Source organism: Silurus meridionalis, chromosome 28 (assembly GCF_014805685.1).
Source record: "Silurus meridionalis isolate SWU-2019-XX chromosome 28, ASM1480568v1, whole genome shotgun sequence".
Taxonomy (NCBI): Eukaryota; Metazoa; Chordata; class Actinopteri; order Siluriformes; family Siluridae; genus Silurus; species Silurus meridionalis.
Genome location: NC_060911.1, coordinates 13958986 through 13981840, shown reverse-complemented (window position 1 = coordinate 13981840; position 22855 = coordinate 13958986). Strand labels below are relative to the sequence as shown.

The 22855-nt window shown below is 41.4% G+C and overlaps 1 protein-coding gene across 8 annotated transcripts; it reads right to left on the bottom strand.

Moving 5' to 3' along the window:
- Positions 1-375: 375 nt before the first annotated feature.
- On the bottom strand, positions 376-20887 carry rtn4b (reticulon 4b). Of its 8 annotated transcripts, none has more exons than XM_046843384.1 (9): positions 19878-20884; positions 16668-16736; positions 14676-16082; positions 7770-7977; positions 6843-6981; positions 4921-4990; positions 4725-4771; positions 2732-2790; positions 376-1391 (listed from the first exon to the last, which is right to left on the bottom strand). In XM_046843384.1, exons 1-9 carry the CDS (start codon positions 20635-20637, stop codon positions 1349-1351), a joined length of 2802 nt encoding a protein of 933 aa, XP_046699340.1. In that variant the 5' UTR covers positions 20638-20884; the 3' UTR covers positions 376-1348. The 8 variants fall into 8 exon arrangements, 6 of the variants coding, with proteins under 6 accessions (XP_046699340.1, XP_046699339.1, XP_046699341.1 ...); XM_046843383.1 differs by lacking the exon at positions 2732-2790 and adding an exon at positions 3790-3848 and having other exon boundaries at positions 19878-20883; XR_006924890.1 differs by lacking the exons at positions 2732-2790; positions 4921-4990 and adding an exon at positions 3790-3848 and having other exon boundaries at positions 19878-20887.
- Between the last annotated feature and the right edge of the window lie 1968 nt (positions 20888-22855).

Below are 22855 nucleotides of genomic sequence, written 5' to 3'. Positions count from 1 at the left end.
GCATTTGCTACATAACTCATTAGTTTGGCTGATTTTCCCGGACTTTCGTTGAGAGCAGAAAAAAAAAACTTATAGGGAATTGTTTTTATGTTGAAATAATGAAATTTCATAATAAAATTTAATCTATCTATTAAAAAAAAAAAAAAAAAAAAAATGCACTCAAAGCAGTTTGTATAATTATGTTATTAAATAAACACGTTTGCTCACAGAACACACACGTCGACAATTTACCAAAAAAACACAAAATTGACGTTTAAACACTATTTTGAAACCTGATTGGCTCTTTTCAAAAAGAGGGAGGAGCCACTTGACGTATAAAGCCGCTGAACAGTGCAAAAAAAAAAAACCCAAAAACAAAAAGGTACACTCAGAAGATTCTTCTAGAAGCTTTATTGGTGCTTGTTTTACATTTCACAATGCATTCCACAGATGTTCACCACGACCGTATGGAGGATCATTCACGATTACTTGCATAACGAACAAAGTGTTAAACTCATGTTACATAACGCTGCTGCTGCTTTAGGTATCGGGTCCACAAATAAACAACTTTTTTTTTTTTCTTTTCTTTTTTTCTCCAAGTCAAATGTCTTGTAAACGTTATCGTTCGTTCCGGAGAGATTTTGCTAAACAAGCTGCGATGAAGTAAAATGATGAGGCGCCTCGATAGTGTGTGTGTGTGTGTGTGTGTGTGTGTGTGTGTGTGTGATCTTATCTCTGCAAGTCTAAATTTGCCTAGAAATACACAGAAGCATGAAGTGCCTACAGAGCGACTCTGGACAACAAGAGAGCCGCTTGAAGAGAGCGAAAAGGTTGTGTGTGTGTGTGTGTGTGTGAGAGAAAGGTTTCTACACAGTTCGTCGATAAAACAGTAGAATCACAGGAACGCTAAATCATACACTCTGAATGAAAGAAAAATATATATATAGACAGGTACCAAAAAAAACAAAAACAAAAAAACACGGTACTGTTGAAGTCTTCCTCAAATTAAAAAATGTGAATGAATTAATTGTGGTGCACATAAGGACCTAGATGATGAAGATGATGATGATGAAGAGGACAAACCCAGTTAATGAACACTAGAATCTCTCGGTCAGGAAACACGAGTTTTGTCGTATCGGACCAGTCGGTGTGTCGAGATAAATAAGTAGTGGCTCAAAACAACGGTACTTCATCGTAGCCACTGGTTATGAAGAGAGAAAGAGAGAAAGAGAGAAAGAAGGCGGCGGGGAGGACGAGCAGGTGATCCACTGGGTGTGAAGGTTTGTGAAGTGGAGAGATTTTGTGTGGGAACGTGGTGAAGACGGGGCGAGGAGAACCCCGATCCTCCCAAACCCAACGCCTTTCACCTTCACTCCGCCTTCTTCTTCGCCCCGGGGATTTTAGACTGGATCCTGCAGACAGACAAAAAAAATCTACATGTGAAACTCGGTCCAATTCAGAGAGAGAGAAAAGAAAGCAAAAACAGAGCTAAAAAAAACAACAACAAAGAAAGAACTAGAAAGAAATAAAAGAAAGAGAAAGAAAGAAAGAAAGAAAATAACGAGAGAGCATTAGCAAAGGAATAAATAAATTAGAAAGAATGAATTAAAAGGGAAAAAAAAGAACAAAATAGGAAGTGTTTACTTTAGTCTTTGTTTAATATTTATTTTTAAGACAGAGACAAAAACAAACGGAAAAAACGACTAGAAAGAAAGAACTAGAAATAAAACAAAGAAAGCAAAAAATAAGGACTAGAAAGAAAGAAAAACGAAGGAATGAAAAAAAGAACGTTTCTTTTGTCTTCATTTAATATTTATTTTGAAGAATGACAAAAAAAAAAAAACAGACAAAAATGACCAGAAAGAAAACTGAAAGAAAGCAAAATTAAATAAAAAAAGGAAAGAATGAAAGAAACAAAGAACAAGAAATAAATTATTTTCTTGTCTCAATTTAATATTTATTTTTGAGAATAAAGACAAAAAACAAAGCACTAGAAATAAAACAAAGAAAGCAAAAATAAGGACTAGAAAGAAAGAAAGAAAAACACTGATCGTACAAAAGAAAAAGAAAAGAAAAAGGAAAAAAAGCATGAAAAAATCTATTTTCTTCGTTTAATATTTATTTTCAAGAATAGCAGACAGAAAAAAGAAGCAAGAAAAAAAAAGACTACAAAGAAAGAAAATGTTAAAAAGAAAAAAGCAGGCAAAAAAAGAGATAGCATTAGCAAAAGAATAAATGAATTAAAAAGAAAGAAAGAAAGAAAGAGAGGATTTTCCGGAGTCTTGGTTGAAGAAGTATTTGTAAGAATAACACTTGTAGTTATGAGTAATGTGAATTCTCTGAATTGGAAATCTGATTTTTTGGTGGTGTGAATGAGATTCAGGACAGAAAGTGGATTGATCAGATCAGTAGAAGTGTTTTAGAGATTATCAGACAGAAATAAAAGAAAAGCTGGAATAATAGCGCTGAAGGTGGAAATCGACGCACGGAAAGACGCGGCTGCTGCTTAAAGACAAAAAGCTGAAAGAAAATCCAATAACGAGCAGCAAGTCCAAGTGAATTAAACTAATCAGACTTAATAAAATCAGATTTAATGCAAAAGAAAAGTGTAAAAATCTGAGAATTTGATTAACTGCAGGGTATAAAATCTAATCTAATCCAATCCCGGTGTGGGGTTCATTATTCAACACGTCAACGCCTTAATAAATAAATAAATAAATAAATCAGTCAACAAATAAACAAAAGGACTTACTTTCCAACGATATCTGAGACCTGGTTCCTCACCAGGGTGATGTAATGATCAATCTGCACCTGTTAGAGAACAACAAACACACTCGTCATCAACAAACAAGGATTCAACTAGAAAACAATCAACTGCTCTTCATGATACTGATGTTACATTTATTACAACTTTATACATTTATTAATTTATACATTTATTACAAGTCAATTAAAGAAAGGAACAAAATAAAAAAGGGGGAGGGACTAAAAAAGCAAGAAAGAATAGATAGAATAGAAGAAGAAAGAAACCAAGAAAGAAAAATAGCAAGCAAGATAAAAAGGAGGAGTAGAAAGAAAGAAAAAGAAAGAAAGAAAAAGGAAAAATTTTGAAAGGAAAGGAAAATTTAAAGGGAGGAGTAGAAAGAAAAACACTGATCGTACAAAAGAAAAAGAAATGGACTAGGAAAAACGACAAAAATTAGAAAGGAAAATTTAAAGGGAGGGACTACAAAGAAAAGAAAATGTTAAAAAGAAAAAGCAGGCAAAAAGAGATAGCATTAGCAAAAGAATAAATGAATTAAAAGAAAGAAAAGAAAAGAAAGAGAGGATTTTCCGAGTCTTGGTTGAAGAAGTATTTGTAAGAATAACACTTGTAGTTATGAGTAATGTGAATTCTCTGAATTGGAAATCTGATTTTTTGGTGGTGTGAATGAGATTCAGGACAGAAAGTGGATTGATCAGATCAGTAGAAGTGTTTTAGAGATTATCAGACAGAAATAAAAAGAAAAAGCTGGAATAATAGCGCTGAAGGTGGAAATCGACGCACGGAAAGACGGCTGCTGCTTAAAGACAAAAAGCTGAAAGAAAATCCAATAACGAGCAGCAAGTCCAAGTGAATTAAACTAATCAGACTTAATAAAATCAGATTTAATGCAAAAGAAAAGTGTAAAAATCTGAGAATTTGATTAACTGCAGGGTATAAAATCTAATCTAATCCAATCCCGGTGTGGGGTTCATTATTCAACACGTCAACGCCTTAATAAATAAATAAATAAATAAATCAGTCAACAAATAAACAAAAGGACTTACTTTCCAACGATATCTGAGACCTGGTTCCTCACCAGGGTGATGTAATGATCAATCTGCACCTGTTAGAGAACAACAAACACACTCGTCATCAACAAACAAGGATTCAACTAGAAAACAATCAACTGCTCTTCATGATACTGATGTTACATTTATTACAACTTTATACATTTATTATTTTATAGATTTATTACAAGTCAATTAAAGAAAGGAACAAAATAAAAAAGGGGGAGGGACTAAAAAAAAGCAAGAAAGAATAGATAGAATAGAAGAAGAAAGAAACCAAGAAAGAAAAAATAGCAAGCAAGATAAAAAAAGGGAGGAGTAGAAAGAAAGAAAAGAAAGAAAGAAAAAGGAAAAATTTTGAAAGGAAAGGAAAATTTAAAGGAGGAGTAGAAAGAAAGAAAAGAAAAGAAAAAGAAAGAAAAGAAAAGAAAAGAAAAGAAAAGAAAGAAAAGAAAGAAAGAAAAAGGAAAAATTTTGAAAGGAAAGGAAAATTTAAAGGAGGAGTAGAAAGAAAAACACTGATCGTACAAAAGAAAAAGAAATGGACTAGGAAAAACGACAAAAATTAGAAAGGAAAATTTAAAGGGAGGGAGTACAAAGAAAAAGAAAGAAAGAAATAAGAGAAAAAGAGAAAGAAAAGAAAAAGAGAAAGACCTTGATAAAGAAAAGAAAAAAGAAAGAAATGGACTAGGAAAAAAGGACTAGAAAGAAAAAAGAAAAAAATGAGAAAGGAAAATGTAAAGGGAGGGAGTAGAAAGAAAGAAAGAAAAACACTGACAGTAAGAGTGAAAGGTTCGAGGGGTTCTGCAGGTTTGTTATTATTATGATATTATTCCAGGAGCCTCTGGAGGAGCAGAAACGCTCTGAGGATCTCAGGTTCTGCAGGTTTGTTATTATTATAGAAGCGTCTGCGTGAATGAGCAGTTACTCACCTGATGTTTTTCATACACTACTGGGCAGGTGAACATCGCAACAAGACCTGAAAAAAAAAAACACAAAACACAATTAAATAAACGAAGAAAAGGACATTTTGGAACCGTCTGAGATATAACGAGAAAAAAATCCCTAATCCACTGGAACCTATGAAAAGGAGATGATGAGGTCAGTGCATGACTGAGGAACACTGACCCAGAATCAGAAGTGTGAGTCCATTGAACAAGGCACCAACATACGTCAGGATCCACATGAGCACAGCAAACTGCAGAGAAACAACAAAGACATGAAGAAATTAGAGACCAGAGAGAGAGAGAGAGAGAGAGAGAGAGAGAGAGAGAGAGAGAGAGAGAGAGAGAACAGGAGAAAAAGAACTAGACATTAAAAGAGACAGAAAGAACTAGAAAGGATTCTGAAGATGTTCTGCTGGATATTTGTGAGATGTATGGAGAAGGGGGTGCTGGTACAGTCAGGTGCTGATGTAGGTGAAGGTGAGGAGGTCTGAGGTGTAGTCACTGTTCACATTAAGCCCAATAGGGGTGGAGCTCTATAGCAGCAGATCTTCATGGAGCTGGAGCTTTGTGCTCTTTGTGTCAGGCTGGAACAGCAAGGAGAAGGGGGAGGAGAAAACACAGCAGAAGAGGAGGAAAGAAGAAGAGGAATAGAAAAAGGAGGATACAGAGGAGAAAAAGAAGGAGGCAAAAAAGGAGGCAAAATGGGAGAAGAAAAGGAGGAGGAGCAGAAGTAGTAGAAGGAGGAGAAAGCAGAAGAGGAGAGAAAGGGAGAAGAGGAAAGAAGGGGCAGAGGAGAAGAAAAGGGAGAGAAAGGGCAGAAGAAAAGGGAAAAGGCAGAGGAGAAGAGGAGAGAAAGGGAAGAGGAGAAGAGGAGAGAAAGGGCAGAGGAGAAGAGGAGAGAAAGGGCAGAGGAGGAGAGAGAGAAAGGGCAGAAGAAAAGGGAAAGGGCAGAAGAGGAGAGGAGAGAAAGGGCAGAAGAGGAGAGGAGAAAGGGCAGAAGAAAAGGGAAAAGGCAGAAGAGGAGAGGAGAGAAAGGGCAGAAGAGGAGAGGAGAGAAAGGGCAGAAGAAAAGGAAAGGGCAGAAGAGGAGAGGAGAAAGGGCAGAAGAGGAGAGGAGAGAAAGGGCAGAAGAAAAGGAAAGGGCAGAAGAGGAGAGGAGAGAAAGGGCAGAAGAGGAGAGGAGGAAAAGGCAGAAGAGAGAGAGAGAAAGGGCAGAAGAGGAGGAGAGAAAGGGCAGAAGAGGAGAGGAGAAAGGGCAGAAGAGGAGAGGAGAGAAAGGGCAGAAGAGGAGAGGAGAGAAAGGGCAGAAGAGGAGAGGAGAGAAAGGGCAGAAGAAAAGGGAAAGGGCAGAGGAGAGAGAGAAAGGGCAGAAGAGAAGAGGAGAGAAAGGGCAGAAGAGGAGGAGAGGAGGAAAGGGCAGAAGAGAGAGGAGGAAAAGGCAGAAGAGGAGAGAAAGGGCAGAAGAGAAGAGGAGAGAAAGGGAGAAGAGGAAAGAAGGGGCAGAGGAGAGGAGAGAAAGGGCAGAAGAGAGAGGAGAGAAAGGGCAGAAGAGGAGAGGAGAGAAAGGGCAGAAGAGGAGAGGAGAGAAAGGCAGAAGAAGAGGAGAGAAAGGGCAGAAGAGGAGAGGAGAGAAAGGGCAGAAGAGGAGAGGAGAGAAAGGGCAGAAGAGGAGAGGAGAGAAAGGACAGAAGAGGAGAGGAGAGAAAGGACAGAAGAGGAGAGGAGAAAGGACAGAGGAGGAGAGGAGGAAAAGGCAGAAGAGGAGAGAAAGGGCAGAAGAGAAGAGGAGAGAAAGGCAGAAGAGAAGAGGAGGAAAAGGCAGAAGAGAAGAGGAGGAAAAGGCAGAAGAGAAGAGGAGGAAAAGGCAGAAGAGGAGAGAAAGGGCAGAAGAGGAAAGAAGGGGCAGAGGAAAAGAAGAGAGAAGAGAAAGGGCAGAAGAGAGGAGGAGAGAAAAGGGCAGTAGAGGAAAGGAGGGAAAAGACAGAAGAGGAGGGAACGGGCAGAAGAAAAGTCGTCTGGAACAGTTCAGGTGTTTTTTCTTCGTTGGTGCAACATGAGGCAGAGGTTAGAATGAAGGCATCTGCCTCACTATTGGAGTCTCACCTTCAGGGAATCGACGAGGTCCTCGACCAGGAAGAGGCGGCGCAGCTCGTTGATGGCGGTGTTGATCCGGCCGAGGGCTGTGTCGCTGTATTTGCGGACCACTTCATCGGGCAGAGAGACCTCCTGTTCCAGGTACAGCCTGCGCAAAGAAACCCGCATCACCACACTGCCTCCTGCTGGAGGACCTTCAGCGTGTCCCAATCAAACATTTCATGCCCTATGATTGTGTGTGTGTGTGTCAACACAGAGCTCAGTGAGGAGGAAAATGGAAGTAGAAGTAGGAGACAGGAGGAGAACGAGGGGAAGAAGGAGAAAAGGAGGAGTAGGAAGAGGCAGAAGTAGTAATATGAGCAAGAGGAAAGTAGAGTAGAAAAATAAGTAGAAGTAAAAGGCAGAAGAAAAGAAGAATGACGAGAGAGTGGTAGAGGGAGGCAGAAGAGGAGAAACAGGAAGAAGAGGGGATAGAAAAGAAGGAGAGGAGGAAGGAAGATGAGGAGAAGGAGTAGTAGCAGTAGGAGGAGGAGGGAGGCAGAACAGAAGGAGGAAATAAGAAAAGGAATAAAAGAAGGAGGATGCAGAGAAAAGGAGAAAAGATGGAATAAAAGAAGGGGGGGGGGTAGTAGCAGGAATTAGAGAAGGAGGAATATGGGAAGAAGGAGAAGGAGGAGGAGAAGAGAAGAAGGAGAAGTTGTTGAGGAGTAGTAGCAGGAGGAGGAGGGAAAGAAGGAGAGAAAAAGAAGTGTCAGTGTTGGATCTTCTGATATGAAGGTTGTAAATACAAATCCCAGCAGCACCTGCTGGGCCCCTGAGCAAGGCCCCTAACCGTCTGGAAGCCGCTCAGGATACGACTGTGTCTGAGTGGTGAGTGCGTTTCTATTATATAGAACTCATGAACTTGGCAGAAACACTCCTGATGACGTCACTCACTTAAACGGATGTCCTTCGTCGCTCTTCTGGACGGCCTGCAGCACCCCCTTGTATATCCTGAAGCTGATGGTGACGGAGAGGAGCGCCAGGGCCACGTAGGACAGCACGCTGATGATGCTGCACACGCTGAGCGACAGCAGGAGCAGGAGACACGCGCCGAACACGATGCCTGAGTTCTTCACGTCGCGCCAGTAGAGCAGCTCCACCACTGTGGGCATGGCAGCACACACACACACACACACACACACACACACACACACACACACACACACACACACACACACACACACACACACACACACACACACACACACACTGTGGTGAGCAAAACTGTACATCAGCAGCAAACATTAATTTATTATTATTTTTTTGCGTAGTTGAGACGGCAGCAACGGAACGGAGCCCCATAAGGAGAACGAAACAAAACGAAATGCGGTAAAATACTCTTTCATTTCGTTTCGTCTAAATGGGACTTGACGTTTGCGCGGTCACCGAATACGCTACGTGCCGTCCAACATCCACATTTGATCGTTCTGTACAATAGGAACATGGGGATGAAGCAGGGACTTGGATGTGAAGGAAAACAGCAGGATTACAGGGTGTGTTCTGGGGTTTCACGGGGAAGAAACATTCGAGCGACACTCAGTGATGAGAAAAGATTTTTGGTTTCAAAGTCAGTCTGAGACGGAGCTCCTGCGTCTGTATTTGGAGGCGTGGCCTTTTACCATCTAAGAGGTGCAACCTTAACGAGGCGTGGATAAGCCTGGATTAGGAGGCGTGGCCTGTTTGACAGCGGCGGGGAGAAGGCGTGGCCTCTGAGGCCTTTTCGACTCTGCTGAAACGATAGGAACAGTTTCTCTAGGCGAGATCTAAGACTCTTCTGCTTCGAGGACACTGTCGGCTTTCTATTAAAGACAACACTTTATTTAATAGTCTCAAAATAAAGTGTCGAGAGGTTGATTGGAACACCCCTCGCGTTCCTCATCGTCTCCATGTGTTTACCTGTGCAGAGTCCTACAGAAATTAGCGAGTGGCGCGTCAGTAATGACGGTCCGTGTGGAAACGCCGTGCTCTGTGTTGGTGTTCGATAAACAGACTGAAGGAAGAATTTTGTGTTTCGAGGAATCATTAGTGTAAGATTAATATGCAGGCGCGCCTGACGCACCGAATCGTGAAAGAACAGAACTCTCCCGTACCAGCAGGTGGCAGTATTCTGTATTCAGCCTCCTGACAAGGAAACGGGAAGTACTGGACCCGTTCACACCTGTTGTAAAAGCGGTGTAGCTTTTATCAGTCAGGTCTGCTAAGTCACAAAAAAGAAAAAAAAAAAAAAAAGACAAAAGCAAGATCGTTTGCTTTCGCCAGTTCCATTGTTCCATCGTGTGCTCAGTCGCTAAGCTGAATAGCCGATCAGAGTTCCAAATTAACATGTTCAAATCTGGAATGTCTACTTTCACATGAGGCCCCCAAACCCCCCCGTCTGGCCCCGACTCCCCCTTCACTTTCAACAAGGATCGCTTAGTGCCAATAAACTGCAGTTGAGCCTGAACAAATGGTGACGTCTGTGTGTGTGTGTGTGTGTGTGTGTGTGTGTGTGTGTGTGTGTGAGAATGATGTAATCTCCTTTAGCTCTTACAGAAACGTGCATGAAATCACAAACACTACACGCTCAACAAAACTCCTGAATCCGGTTATAAAGAACCGCTTGGAGCGGCGGCCGGTCGACACCGAAGCTCCGTTCTGTCGAATTCTTTTCCCTGCTTCAAGACGGCGACTGTGAATCCGACACCAGCGCCCGGTGCGTGTCCGAGGACATCGGTCACTCGAGACGGGTCACGTCCACATTTAGACTCGAAAGCGGTTATTTTTTGACCAGCTGACTGAGACATGCTCGAGGGGGACGGCGAAGCCCGGCGAGCGTCGGCTCGGGTTTACGGGGTCCAACGCCGACATGCGAACGTGCTCGAAACCTTAGTGTGCTTAGTCATCTGAAACCGGTCCAATTCAGACGTTTGCCTTCTCACGCAATCGGCAGAAGATTCGAGCGGAAAATGATGTAGAACTGATCACATTCGAATAATTACATATCGGATTTGTGCGTTTCTACAGCTGGAGCTTCCATTTATGGCTTTTGACAAACGCCCTTATCCGAAGCGACCTTCATTTATCTCGATAGGTCCTTATCTGAGCAGATAAGGTGATAAGGGCCTCGCTCAGGGGCCCGGGAGAGGCAGATTCGAGACAACCTAGTGAGTCACGGATTTCCGGTACAGATCAGGTAGCGTCAACCAGTAGAGTTTTATAAATACCCAAAACTACCGTAGACAGGAAGGAGACGCCGTAGCGCAGTAGTGGTTTTACTAATAAAGTAAAAAAAAGAAAAAAAACAACACTTTCAAATCTTATCTGTCTTCACCAATCAGATCACACCTCCCCCCAAACAAACCTTTGAACATGAGCTGGATGTTAAAATGAATTAAACACAATTCCCATTAACCCCCATGTTCATAAATACCCGCACACGTGATCACGGATTAAACATTTGGTTTCTGCTCTGGAACGCTCGGTTTGGGTTTTTGATTCGATGCCTGCAGAGGCTCTTTAAACCACAAATTATGATTTTATCATTATTAATTATTATTATTATTATTATTATTATTATTATTATTATTATTATTATTATTATGAGCTCCCTAATTGATTGGGTAAAACCTAGTTTCGTTTTATTCAGGTTAGTAGTGGAAATCCCCAAACATCTGGGCCAGAAATAAAAATATTATTTCCATTTTAATAACTTTTGCTGATGTCTGATGTTTTCTTTGTATATTTAAAAACAAAAAAATTATAATAAAAACTTTGCCCTGTGCCAATGTCCTCACTTCCTGCACTTGAGTTTCCCACGCTACACGTGATTATATTTATCATATGTATAATAGTGACATGAACAAATGCATGCTGGTCTGTGGTGCTAAAAGAAAAGGTTGTGGAGCGACGGATGAACCCCTGATGATGACTGCCACGTGTTTTTACACCTGCACACACCTGATCTACGCGTTACAGCCCCAGAATCGAGGATCCGCGTGGTGGCATCGTCACGCACGCACGCACAAACCCCCGGTCCACGTGTAGGCACTCAGTCAGACTCAGATAGATTGTCTACATATGGTTAAAGCACCGACGGTCTGCGCGCGCTATAAATAGCGCGCTCGCGACACCGAATCAGGGCGCGCGCGCCGTCCGCGCAAAAGTCGCATTTATTTCCTCGTCATTATCACCATCATCATTAGTACCATCATCACGTCCTTGATCCAGGCACGAGATTTTCATATCTAAAATATGTCTATTTGTGGATGTTAATATACATAACTGGACACTCGCGGTCTTTGCAACATGGACGACCGACACGCGCACTGCGACCTCCGCCTTCTCCTCCTCGCACGCGCCGAACAAAAAGTCTTTTTTATCATTCATAATAAAATGAAATTAAGACATAAATCCTCGACATCAACCAACATACGTATATTTAAAAATAATTAAAAAAAGGATTAAAGAAAGTGGAGAAAAAGAGAAACACCGACCCCGTTTGGCGTCCATCTTGCGCCGCCCGCACCAACGCAACCGAGGGAAAGGAGCGCGAGCACGAGGCGCGCACACGCTTCCTGCTGCTAATGCTCGGCGCGCGTTCACGTGGGATAAGCCCAAAAAAACAGAAGGGGGACAAAACAGCACAAAAAAAACCCAATATATATATTTTTTATAATATATATAAAAATTATTATTATTATTATTATTATTATTAATTATTTGAATTTATATAAAATAAAAATAAATGCATAACATTTGTTCAATAAACAAATAAAACCAATGGAAATTAACTCCACATAATGATGGAATTCTTTTGAAATCTTAAAATCATTAAAAAAATGTAATTATATTTTATTATTATTTGCCAAACTACAAACAATAAAACCCCCTCCTTTTATTCCTGCACTCATGAATCAGCTTTATTATATGTAGATAAAAAAGAACACATTAGTGAGGAAACATTATGATCAGATTACGACTGAACTCTGCTACAGATACCTTCACACTACTTATGCAACTTCAGTAGTTAACTTCACCCCACCCTCGCTCCGCTCCCTCACAGAGCCTGAGACGTGTTGTACATCTTTCTGGCCACGAGCTTCGGAATCCGACTGGCTCTTAATACAGTCCTATGCTGGGTTTCCAGTCGAATAAAGAAAATAAACAAACAGCACAATACAAAGCTATTAGGGAATTAATACAGGCACTGAAGAGACGCATGTGAGCCAAAGATTTGCTGAGATAAATGTGGAAAGTAACCACAGGTATGAACAAAACCTGCAAAAAAAACCCAAAAACGATTGGTCTTAAGTTCGACACCTGAGGCTTGTATTCTGATCGCATACAAAGCAAATCCGCACGAATCGCTGGCGAGTTCAACTGAAGTTAGCGACGGAGTGCCGATTGGCTGAAAATATAAAGGCGGAGCTTAAGAACCCCATCCCGACTCTTCCTTCCTAATGGCTAATTGTGTTCTAAAGTTCTAATAAGCGAGTGAAAAATCGACAGGTTTTATTTAGAAGCAAAACGTGATTCTGGTTTGCAGTTCCTCTTACATAACCAGATGTACTGCCAACGGCTAAAAATAGCCTTAAGCTCTACAAGACATTTGGCCGACAACGTAACCCCCGAACACGAACCGTCTCACACCAACCAATCAGTTCTAGTGTGCAGCAGAACTGTACTTCATGAGTCTGGTGACCTTCATAACCCCATTTCACAAATTCCAACACCTTCTTAGCGCTTGGCTCTAATGGAGCGCTGCCAAACACCACAAGCTCATTATTTTCAGAAAAAGAAAAATAGAGAAAGAAAAAAGGGTGTTTTTGAATGAGTTGCCCCATTATGTCCACACACTTGATCATCACTTTCGGAGCTGACCCGGAGCACAATGCCCTCACTGTTGCAATGCAAGTCTCGTCTTTCGCAAACACTCATGATCATCAGCCGACATGAAAATACCCCGAAAAGACGTCCGAGCCTGGAAAACCCGAACGACAAGCGTCAACTGCAACGTTAGACCTCAGCATACACTCTGGACATTTTTGGAAACGGTAAAGTGAACTGAAGGTCCAGGCTGCCACAGGAGAAGCTGAAACTGCCTCCGTGAAAATTACGAGAGATCACAGTTTAACCTAAAGCACCTTTGGACACGCACGCCGACTCTGCTGCGACAGCAACGCTAGAACAGGTCTAAAGGTCCACCTAGCGTGAAAACACGCGTTCAGACTCGATTGCTACAAGAGGAACACAAACCGACCGGGACCATTTCAGCACCAGAAGCGGTCTTTCCCTTTTCAAAAGTCAACTAAGAACAAGTTTAGAGATTGTACCCTTGTCTCTCCAGTTTTGTGAAGGCTGACACTCCTGTTTGTCCTGATTGTCCTGACCGTCCATGGTTCTTCCCCCAGTAGATGATAAGGGCAACGTCTGCAGGGGATCAGCTTGGCATTCCAGGCCGGCTGAGGAGCGTGGAGCTGCAGTGGCGGGTGGGGCGAAACGAACAGGTTGTAATGACGAGAAGAACCGCTGCCTCGACTGTGGTGACTGCAGTAATCCCTCCCTCTCTCTCCCCCCCTCTCTCTCTCTCTCTCTCTCTCTCTTCCCCCCCCCCCCCTTTGGTTGAAGGATTGAAGTCAGCTGACCGCCTGCTGGCTCGGGGACCCTTCTAAACGCACTGACGCAGCATCTCCTTCCCACTTACTCTCGTTCCACTCACCCACATACCAACCAGCATACCTTCTGCTTTAAATTCAACCTCGGCACTCGTACTCGTTCTCCATCTCCGTTATGCAAGACCCTCAATATCGGATTACGCCCTCAGGCACCAGACGCTAGAAGTCAACTTAGTTGTTCATTAGAGAAACCGGAGAACCAGCCCGTGATCTATATTTGTAAAAAAAAATATATATAAAATAAATAAATGTAATCGCTTATCATGAGCTAATAAATAGCGCAAGGCAGAAAATCCACTAGGTGGCACCTCGATCCAAGAAACTCTTCCGTTTTTTTTTATACAGAAAAACCCAAGCAGTTAAATCTGAACTACCTAGAGATCATCTGCAACCGATGACGGTTATTCTCAGTCGTATAAACTGTGCAAGAGCAACATGTACCACCAAGGGGTTCATAGTGCGATCTCATTAAGGTTTAAAAAAAAATTTTTAAAAGCCCTAAAACCCCCCCATAAAAAAAAAAAAAAAAAATTGCCCTTTTGCACATTTGCACTCTCTTGGACTCGACTAAGCATTTTATCTGCACTTGATAAGCAGGAGTGTCGCAATGCAGGAGCATAAATGTATAGCTCCCTGGCAACCCGCCCTACCAAACACACCGGTCACGCCGATATTTTTGTACGAGTTCAAGCTGAATAATGGCGTTCTGGCGCTTTGGATGGAAAGCTTAAAAGTAATCGGAATTTAACAAGTTTGCTAATGTCTGCAGACGACCTTTAAAACAAATCAGCCTGAGGTTCTTCCTCATGAGTAACTCATTAACCGGTGAAGAACTTTTGAGATTGAGTGCAAGTCGAGGATGTTTCCTCAGGGTCAGATAAACAAAATATAAGGGCAGGAAATATGTACAGTACATACCATACGAAAGAAAACATGCAGGAGTAATGAATGGATAGATGAAAGGGAAGGGTGAGGAGAGAAAGAAAGGGAAAAAAAAGAAATGAAAGCACAAACGTGCATCATGACTGTGACACCATGCATAACGAGGACAGAAGGGAACACTACAAAGGGGACACTGGAGGGATGGCTGGAAGGTGATGGGTTCATCCATAGATATGAAAAGCCGTTATGTAGCCTGCCGTGTTACCTGCTCCTGCATTTAGGTTCGGCAGCTTGAGGTCTTTAGGGTCCGCTTTCTTCACAGCCACCGTCTCGGTTTTGACCACAGGACTAGGTGCCGAAGGAGCCGGGGAGGGCACATGGAAATCAGACAATTCCAGGCCTGCCTTACCTCTCGCCGGAGAGGCCTCGCTCGCCGGCTCGGTGAGGAGGAAGTACGCATGATCCTTTGTTTCTTGTTCAACCGGGCTCGCCTCTGCAATTTCTGAAAATTTGCCCGCGTCTTCAAAATAGTCAACTGTTTCTCCGGCCTTGGCGAACTTCGAGTTTTCCAGGGTCTCCAGAAACTCGTCCACGGCACCCCGGGGCGGTTTCTCGACAAACTCGAACTCTTCGGACGACGCCTCTTGTTCGGAGATCTCGTCCGCAGCCTCTGCTTCCTCCGCTTCTTCCACTTCCTCCTGGAGCACATTGTGCTCGGGTTCAATTTGGAAACTCGACGGGTCCTTTGCCATGGCCTCCAAGACGGGAGAGAGCGAGTCTGCGGAGGGGCTTTCGGAGTCGGAGTGCTCTTGGGCTTTGACAGCTGGGAAACTGAGACATTCAAACTTGTCAGCCATCTGAGCAGAATCTTGGCTCAAAGTCTTAAAGTCGTCTTGGTCTTCTGTTGCAGATTCGGCAGGTTTCGGAGAAATTTCAGCCTCCTTCACGAGATCAAATGTACCAAACATTTGCTCAGAGGCCTTTTCTTCTTCTGCTGCTGCTGCTTCATCTTCTTCTTCGATTTTTGCCCGTTCTGCAGCCCTCGCCTCAGTTTCCTCGGTCATCTCCTTAACCAAAGGGACCTTGGCTTCGAAAGCAAATGGGTTGTTTGTCGACAGCGAGAACGGAGCATTGGGCGAATCATTAGCACTTCTGTGGACTGGACTGAAATCGGGACTTCCCTCTGAAGATCCCGAGTCTAATTTCTCCTGTTTGCGTGGCGACGACTTCAAAATATCCGGGAGAGACGGCGGCAAACCGGATTCCTCCGTGTCTTTCGGGGTGCCGAAAAAGTCAGAGGAAGCAAGTTGTTGCCTCAGCGACTCTGTTGCCTCTTCTCTGGAATCAAAAGACTGCTCGTAGTCCTGCACGGGTGAATTGACCTGCACATCTCCATCATGGGCATTCTGGACCAGATCCGGAGATGGACTATCGGACATCTTCGCCGCTCTGATGTCCGCTGTGGTTTCTCCGAAAGGGTCGAGTTTCTCGACAGGCGAGAAGTCTTGGAAAGGGTTCCTTTTCGTTTCGAACATCAAGTCCTCATCAGACTGGGTTAAGACGTCCTGGTCGTATCTGGGCACGCTTCTGGAAGGTGAACCGTCGCCAAACAGATCCATGGTCGCTTTAAAGCTGGGCTGCGTGTTCGCTATTAGTGAAGGATCCTCGTGTTCTGTTGAATTAGAGGTACGGGTAAATTACAGATTAATTTCACGAGAAGGGCCTTCGATGGAGAAGGGCCGGCGCTGGAATCGTGTTTCCTTTTTTTTTTGTTATTGCATTTTGCCCGTTAAACCTCGAATGGTGCAAGAATCGAGTGACCTTTGGATAGTCTTCTTATCCGAAATTTCCTAACTAATTAACTGAATTATCCCGACCAACAGAGGACATGCTGGGCATCGACCTTCCACAAGATCTAAAATTAAGGGTTGAATGTCATCGCCAATGGATTAATTTGGGAAAAACAGAAGGACTTTTTTGTTTACTGTAGGCAGAATCAGAAATGTTAAATCAGTACAAATTACATTGTAAATTTGCTTTACAGACCTCGGAACAGCTGCATGCAAATCCGACACCAGTAGTTCCTTTTAATTCGACAGACGCCGTAACATTTTCGACTGAGGTTTTAGCGTTAAAAATAATAAATAAACGTAAGCGTGTTTATTTCCGTTAGACTCGCACAGCTGCGTGTTAGTAGCGAACTCGAACACAGCTGGAAAAGTCAAAGTGTGTTAGAACAGCGTGAGAGAGGACTTGCCTGAAGTGAAATGCGTCAGAGTTGGAAAAGAAGCAGCGGCAGCAGTAGAGGAAGGAAGACTGGGTTCATCTGAAGAAAAGAAAGAAAAAAACGTGTGAGGAGGACAGAAAACCGGAACGTGTTGAGGGAGCACAGAAAGTGATTACAACCCGTGTAATGTCCTTCAAAAACTTTACCACCAATATGACTACAGATATAGTACATCTCCAAGAGGAACCATGTGGCCAAGTTCCAGCCAATCAGAAGCCACACCTAATAGCTGTTTGAAGAGCAATAAATAAACCTCATGGCTGTGGGTTCGGTCTGGATGAAGGAAAACACAGTGAAGGTCCCTGCATTTGAAGGAAGAGAATAGTAGGTTCCTGATATAATGTGCATGTTCTCAATCCCCCAGAAGCACCTTCAGGTCGTACACTGAAGTTTAGAGCTTGGAGAGGCTGTAATCTGAACTCCTGACTTGATTCGAACCCTAATGCAATGACCACTGAGCTATTGGGTTGCAAATAGGGCGGACAATTTCCAGAAGAAAAAAAAATTAAAAAATCTGAAACTTTCCATTAAAAACATCATCTGGGGAATTTTGGGGAATTTTCCAAGTTCCCGAAGAACATATGAGAATTTTGGGGGAATTTGTTATAAAATTGTGAAGATTTATAAAAAATATGCATCATATACAAATGTAAATATGAACATTTCGTTTTTGGTGAGAAACTGACATGCATGCAAACTAAAACGGATTAAAATATAATAAATTAATAAAAATCATTAAATCATTTTTTAAATTAAGTACAAATTTTGACAATCACTTTTTTTTACATTAATTTGTGCGCAGGAAAGAAGAATTTATGTTTTAACCTGAGATTATCCTGAAAGATTTTTTTTTTCCACCTACATTTAAATTCCCTGTTAACCTGCAATTCCCAGTTCATTCCATTGAATTCCTATTGAACGTTTCCAGTCTTAAAAATTCCTGAAATTTTGCAACCGTACTCGGTAACCTTTATGTTCAAAAGATGAACATTTTGTGTTCTAATAAATAGAAGACGGCGCGGGACAGAATTCCGAGTCTTGAAAAGGAACATCACAGCTGGTGTAGGAAAAACAACTTCATATTGAGTTTTAACGTCCCTGCTGGAAACCTGCATATTAAGATCAGCTGACTTTCCTCCATTAGAAAGACAGGACTACAGGATTTGCTTGACATGTTAGACTTTATGGACAAAAGTTTGTGGACACCTGAGCATAAGACTGAAATGTCTTTTCCAAACTTTCCATATTTGGTGCCCGCATTTTTCTGGGAAGACGTTTCAATAGATTTTAAGGGCGGAGGTCAAAACTCGCTCGAGATCTTGCGCACAGGTTTGGATCTCCTAGTTCATTCGATTCCAGCATTTCTGGAGACGATTGTGTCCCTCTAACGCTCAGAAGGCCGGAAGGTGTCAGGTGTCCCAATACTTTTGCTCGTGAGAGGATTTCGAGACGATTTCGTGGCGAGGACAAAAATATTCCGATTCAAATCCAAAAACAATCTTGAGGACGATCTAAGAAAAGCCATGGATGTGAGCAGAAAATGCATTTTCTTTTATACTATAATCATACTTTTACTTGATATATCGGATCCACGCCGTCCCCCTGTACGAACGCGTATGCGAGACTTTTTCGAATTGAGTTATTACGGAGCAGTGGGTTTTTTTATGACACGTTTCTAAACAGTTTGAGGATCTTCGTCTGTACCGCGCTGTCTGAAGTTACACGTGGTTGAAGGTGAAGCCCTGGTTTATATACACAAGACTTTCCCTGTAGGTTACGTTATGAACTGTCGCTCCGAAGCGGCGAGACGGTGTAACTTTCAGCACCGAGACACTTTGCACAAAGAGTCAGGAGGAAAAGGACACACCCAGACCGCTGCCTTTTCCCCCCTCTTCCCTCCCAACCCCTGAAAAGAACACCGCCGCTGTAAGGACCACTCGCTCTATATATAGATTAGTGTATAAGATCAACACCCCTCCCTTATCGGCCTACTAGATCCTTTCGGTGGAAGGGTGTGGTCCGAGGAATCAAGCCAAAAGTTCAGACGGAGAACGAAATCCTACAAGAAAAAAATCAAATCAATCAATCACGGACTGTGCACTTGTGAAATGTGCAGCATCATCGCATTTGGCACTTAGAAAAGCACCGGTTCTGTTCAGTGGACTTTGGGTTTGTGTTTTTAGGGCGTGGGCCGGAAATTTCCTGGATTGATTTGGTTTATTTCGGACTAATGACAGGAGAACGCAATAGGGACAAATCACTAAGGGTTCATTTATTTATCAAGATTCCTGTCATCTTTATGGTTCAGCCATCATCATCATACATTATATAATTATATACATTTGATTCATTTGATTTGTTTTGAACATTTGACTATTTGACTTTTCACTCATATTCAGGAATATTATTATATTTATTTATTCCACCTTATACCAAAATTCATCAAAACATGAGTCCAAGATGAATTATATTCTATTACAATCATTTTAATGCATAGAAATTATAATTTTTTTTGTTTTATATTAAATTTTTATCCCCTGAAATCACAAAACCCTAAAGAAAGCTCGAGCTCCTATTGTTTGACTGGACGCACACACCCCGTTAGCATTAATGAATTAGCATCTAAAAAAATAAATAAAAATAAAACAGACAAATTGCTTAAGGATTTAAAGTTATTGCCAAAAGACAATAAATGTACCAAATGATTTTTTTATGTCATGTCATTTGTCCTTTTCTATCCGTTGTATTAAAATGGCTGCATTTCGGGGACGGATTAGCATTAGCATGTGTGCTAGTCATCTATCTCGGTGTGATCTATGCTAGCTCCCGAGTCGCGCGGTGTCACCGCTCCGCTTTCATCTTTTTTTTATTGATTCATTTGTTTTTGTTGTTGTTTTGGAATAACATTTATCTTTAAAAAATAAAGAAAGAAACGAGTTTAATTGAGCGCGCAAGATATCGTGTTTATTTATTAATATATATTTAATAACGTTTCAGGATCCGCTACACCGGCTGAGAATCGACTCTTTTTATTTTTATTATTTTTATGATTTTTTTTTTTTATTATACCCCCAATTGGGATTAGAATCCAATTCAAAACATTTCCGGTAATTGTCTTTCGTTTAAATCGGTTTAAAACGACGCAAAAATTAAATAATAATTAATAAAAAAGACACTCACGGGATGATGGAGACGCAGAGACTGCGGGAGTCGACTCGGAGTCGATTCCGACGTTCTCCACCACCGGGTTCCACCTCACCTCTTCTTTTTTCTCCTCAAGCTCTGATCTTAAATCTTTCTGAAGCTCAACCGGAGCTTCAAAGATCTCCTCTTTTACACCGAATCCAAAGTCCTGATCTTTTACCCCAAACTCGGATTTGAACGCGATCTCCTCTGGAGGACTGGTGCTCCTGGGGTGGTGGATCTCTTCTGGATGATGTGCTGCAGATGAAAGGTCCTGATCTTCGATCGCGTGTACAGGTTGTATGAACGTAAAAGGATCCTCGTGCACCTCTTTGAGATCCACCAGGTTTATGGGTTCTTCTGCTGGTTCTTCGTGCACTGCTGGAATTTTATCCAGCATCTGAGTGCTGTCAGGTTCCTCAGGGCTTTCAAACTCCACAGGTCGAGAAATCCAATCAACAGATTTCTCCAGACATTCAGTCTCGGCTTTGTTCTCGGGGGTGTGCACATCCATCTCCTGTCGTCTTCTCCATTCTTCTTCCTCTTCTTCTTCCTCTTCTTCTTCCTCTTCTTCTTCTGCACCTTCCACGTCAGCTTTCTGGACTCGAACCTCCTGGACATAACGTTCTCCACCAAATATACCTACATTTTCATCCTGAGCTGTGTGCTCACTGAAACCTGACTCTCTCCATGGCTTCATCTCATCTTCTCCTTCCACGTTTGGAGTTGTGGAGGAAACTTGTTCGGCGTCTGCCATCTTGAAAACGTGACTCTAAATCTATTTATTTTTTTTTATTCTAGATCTTTCTCTGTTCCAACTACTGTCTTGTTAACACCCCCCTCTCACCTCCGGTGGGTTTTCTCCTGCACGCCGGCACCGTTATCTTCTGATTTCTGTGTTTGATGTTCTCCAGAATGACGGGGAGGAAATAAAAGTGAGGACCGGCGGCGCAGAGGAGCAGCAGCACACAAGCCTGATTTTTCTCCTGCTGCGGAATATTGAAATAAGCTCCAGTGATCGACACGCCGTTTAACCAATCACAGAGTAGAGAAAAGAAAGCCCCGTCTCCATCCCCGCCCATCCGTTCAGAAGACCACGCCCACCTCCTCCCCATGCCTTCTTAAAGCGCAATGCAATGAGGAAGCTCTGTAGACCAGCTCTGCTCTAATATTAACTCTAGAAATCATTAGTATTATTCAGAACATTATTATATTTAATATCTCACATCTCAACTTGGTGCATTAACCGGATTTTTTGAGACACTTTCAAGTCAAACGGCATGAAAACAGCGGCCTTGGAGCCAGAGACCATCTTCATCTTCGGAAGAGGGACGAAGTGAACGTGTTTTTATATTTTCAATTCTGTAAAGTAGCTCCATTCGCTCTCAGGCCTCTTTTCCTCAGACGGTCCTCATCAGAGCCTGTTTCATCATACGGTTTAATATATGGGAGAAAAGATCTACGTAGGTTTAAATTAAAGGTCACCACATTGGCCTGGTTTGGGCATCTCTGGTCTACACAGTAGCAGTCTGGAGAAGAACCACATGAGGAACGCTGTTTCACCTCAGAGTTTTAGGCAGATCACATGATACAGACTCCAGTCACATTGAAGATAGATAGATAGAAGCAATTGTGGATAGATAGATAGATAGATAGATAGATAGATAGATAGATAGATAGATAGATAGATAGATAGATAGATAGATAGATAGATAGATAGAAGCAATTGTAGATAGATAGATAGATAGATAGATAGATAGATAGATAGATAGAAGCAATTGTAGATAGATAGATAGATAGATAGATAGATAGATAGATAGATAGATAGATAGATAGATAGATAGATAGATAGATAGATATAGATAGAAGCAATTGTAGATAGATAGATAGATAGATAGATAGATAGATAGATAGATAGAGAGATAGATAGATAGATAGATGATAGATAGATAGATAGATAGATAGATAGATAGATAGATAGATAGATAGATAGATAGATAGAAGCAATTGTAGATAGATAGATAGATAGATAGATAGATAGATAGATAGATAGATAGATAGATAGATAGATAGATAGATAGATAGATAGAAGCAATTGTAGATAGATAGATAGATAGATAGATAGATAGATAGATAGATAGATAGATAGATAGATAGATAGATAGATAGATAGAAGCAATTGTAGATAGATAGATAGATAGATAGATAGATAGATGATAGATAGATAGATAGATAGATATAGATAGAAGCAATTGTAGATAGATAGATAGATAGATAGATAGATAGATAGATAGATAGATAGATAGATAGATAGATAGATAGATAGAAGCAATTGTAGATAGATAGATAAAAGATAGATAGATAGACAGACAGACAGACAGATAGATAGATAGATAGATAGATAGATAGATAGATAGATAGATAGATAGATAGATAGATAGATAGATAGATAGATAGAAGCAATTGTAGATAGATAGATCAAAAGATAGATAGATAGATAGATAGATAGATAGATAGATAGATAGATAGATAGATAGATAGATAGATAGATAGATAGACAGACAGACAGACAGATAGATAGATAAAAGCAGTTGTAGATAGATAGATAGATAGATAGATAGATAGATAGATAGATAGATAGATAGATAGATAGATAGATAGAAGCAATTGTGGATAGATAGATAGATAGATAGATAGATAGATAGATAGATAGATAGATAGATAGATAGATAGATAGATAGATAGATGATGGATGGATGGATGGATGGATGGATGTTTGGCCCCTTCCTGATTCCTTAATGTTTTACATGTTCGTCACTTTAATGTTTCAGATCATCAGACTAATGTAAATATTAGTAAAAGAGAACACAAGGAAACACAACATGCAGTTTTTAAATGAAGATTTTTATTATTGAGGGAAAACAAAATCCAAAACTACATGGCCCTGTGTGAAAAAGTGTTTGCCCCCTAAACCT

What these genes read in the sequence shown, in the direction of transcription:
- rtn4b (XM_046843384.1), bottom strand. Translation starts at nt 20,637, where the DNA reads ATGGCAGACGCCGAACAAGTTTCCTCCACAACTCCAAACGTGGAAGGA. An exon ending in GACGAAGGACATCCGTTTAA is followed by an intron (nt 6,982 to 7,769) that starts GTGAGTGACGTC and finishes TTCTTTGCGCAG; the next exon opens with GCTGTACCTGGAACAGGAGG. An exon ending in ACCTCGTCGATTCCCTGAAG is followed by an intron (nt 4,991 to 6,842) that starts GTGAGACTCCAA and finishes GTTTCTCTGCAG; the next exon opens with TTTGCTGTGCTCATGTGGAT.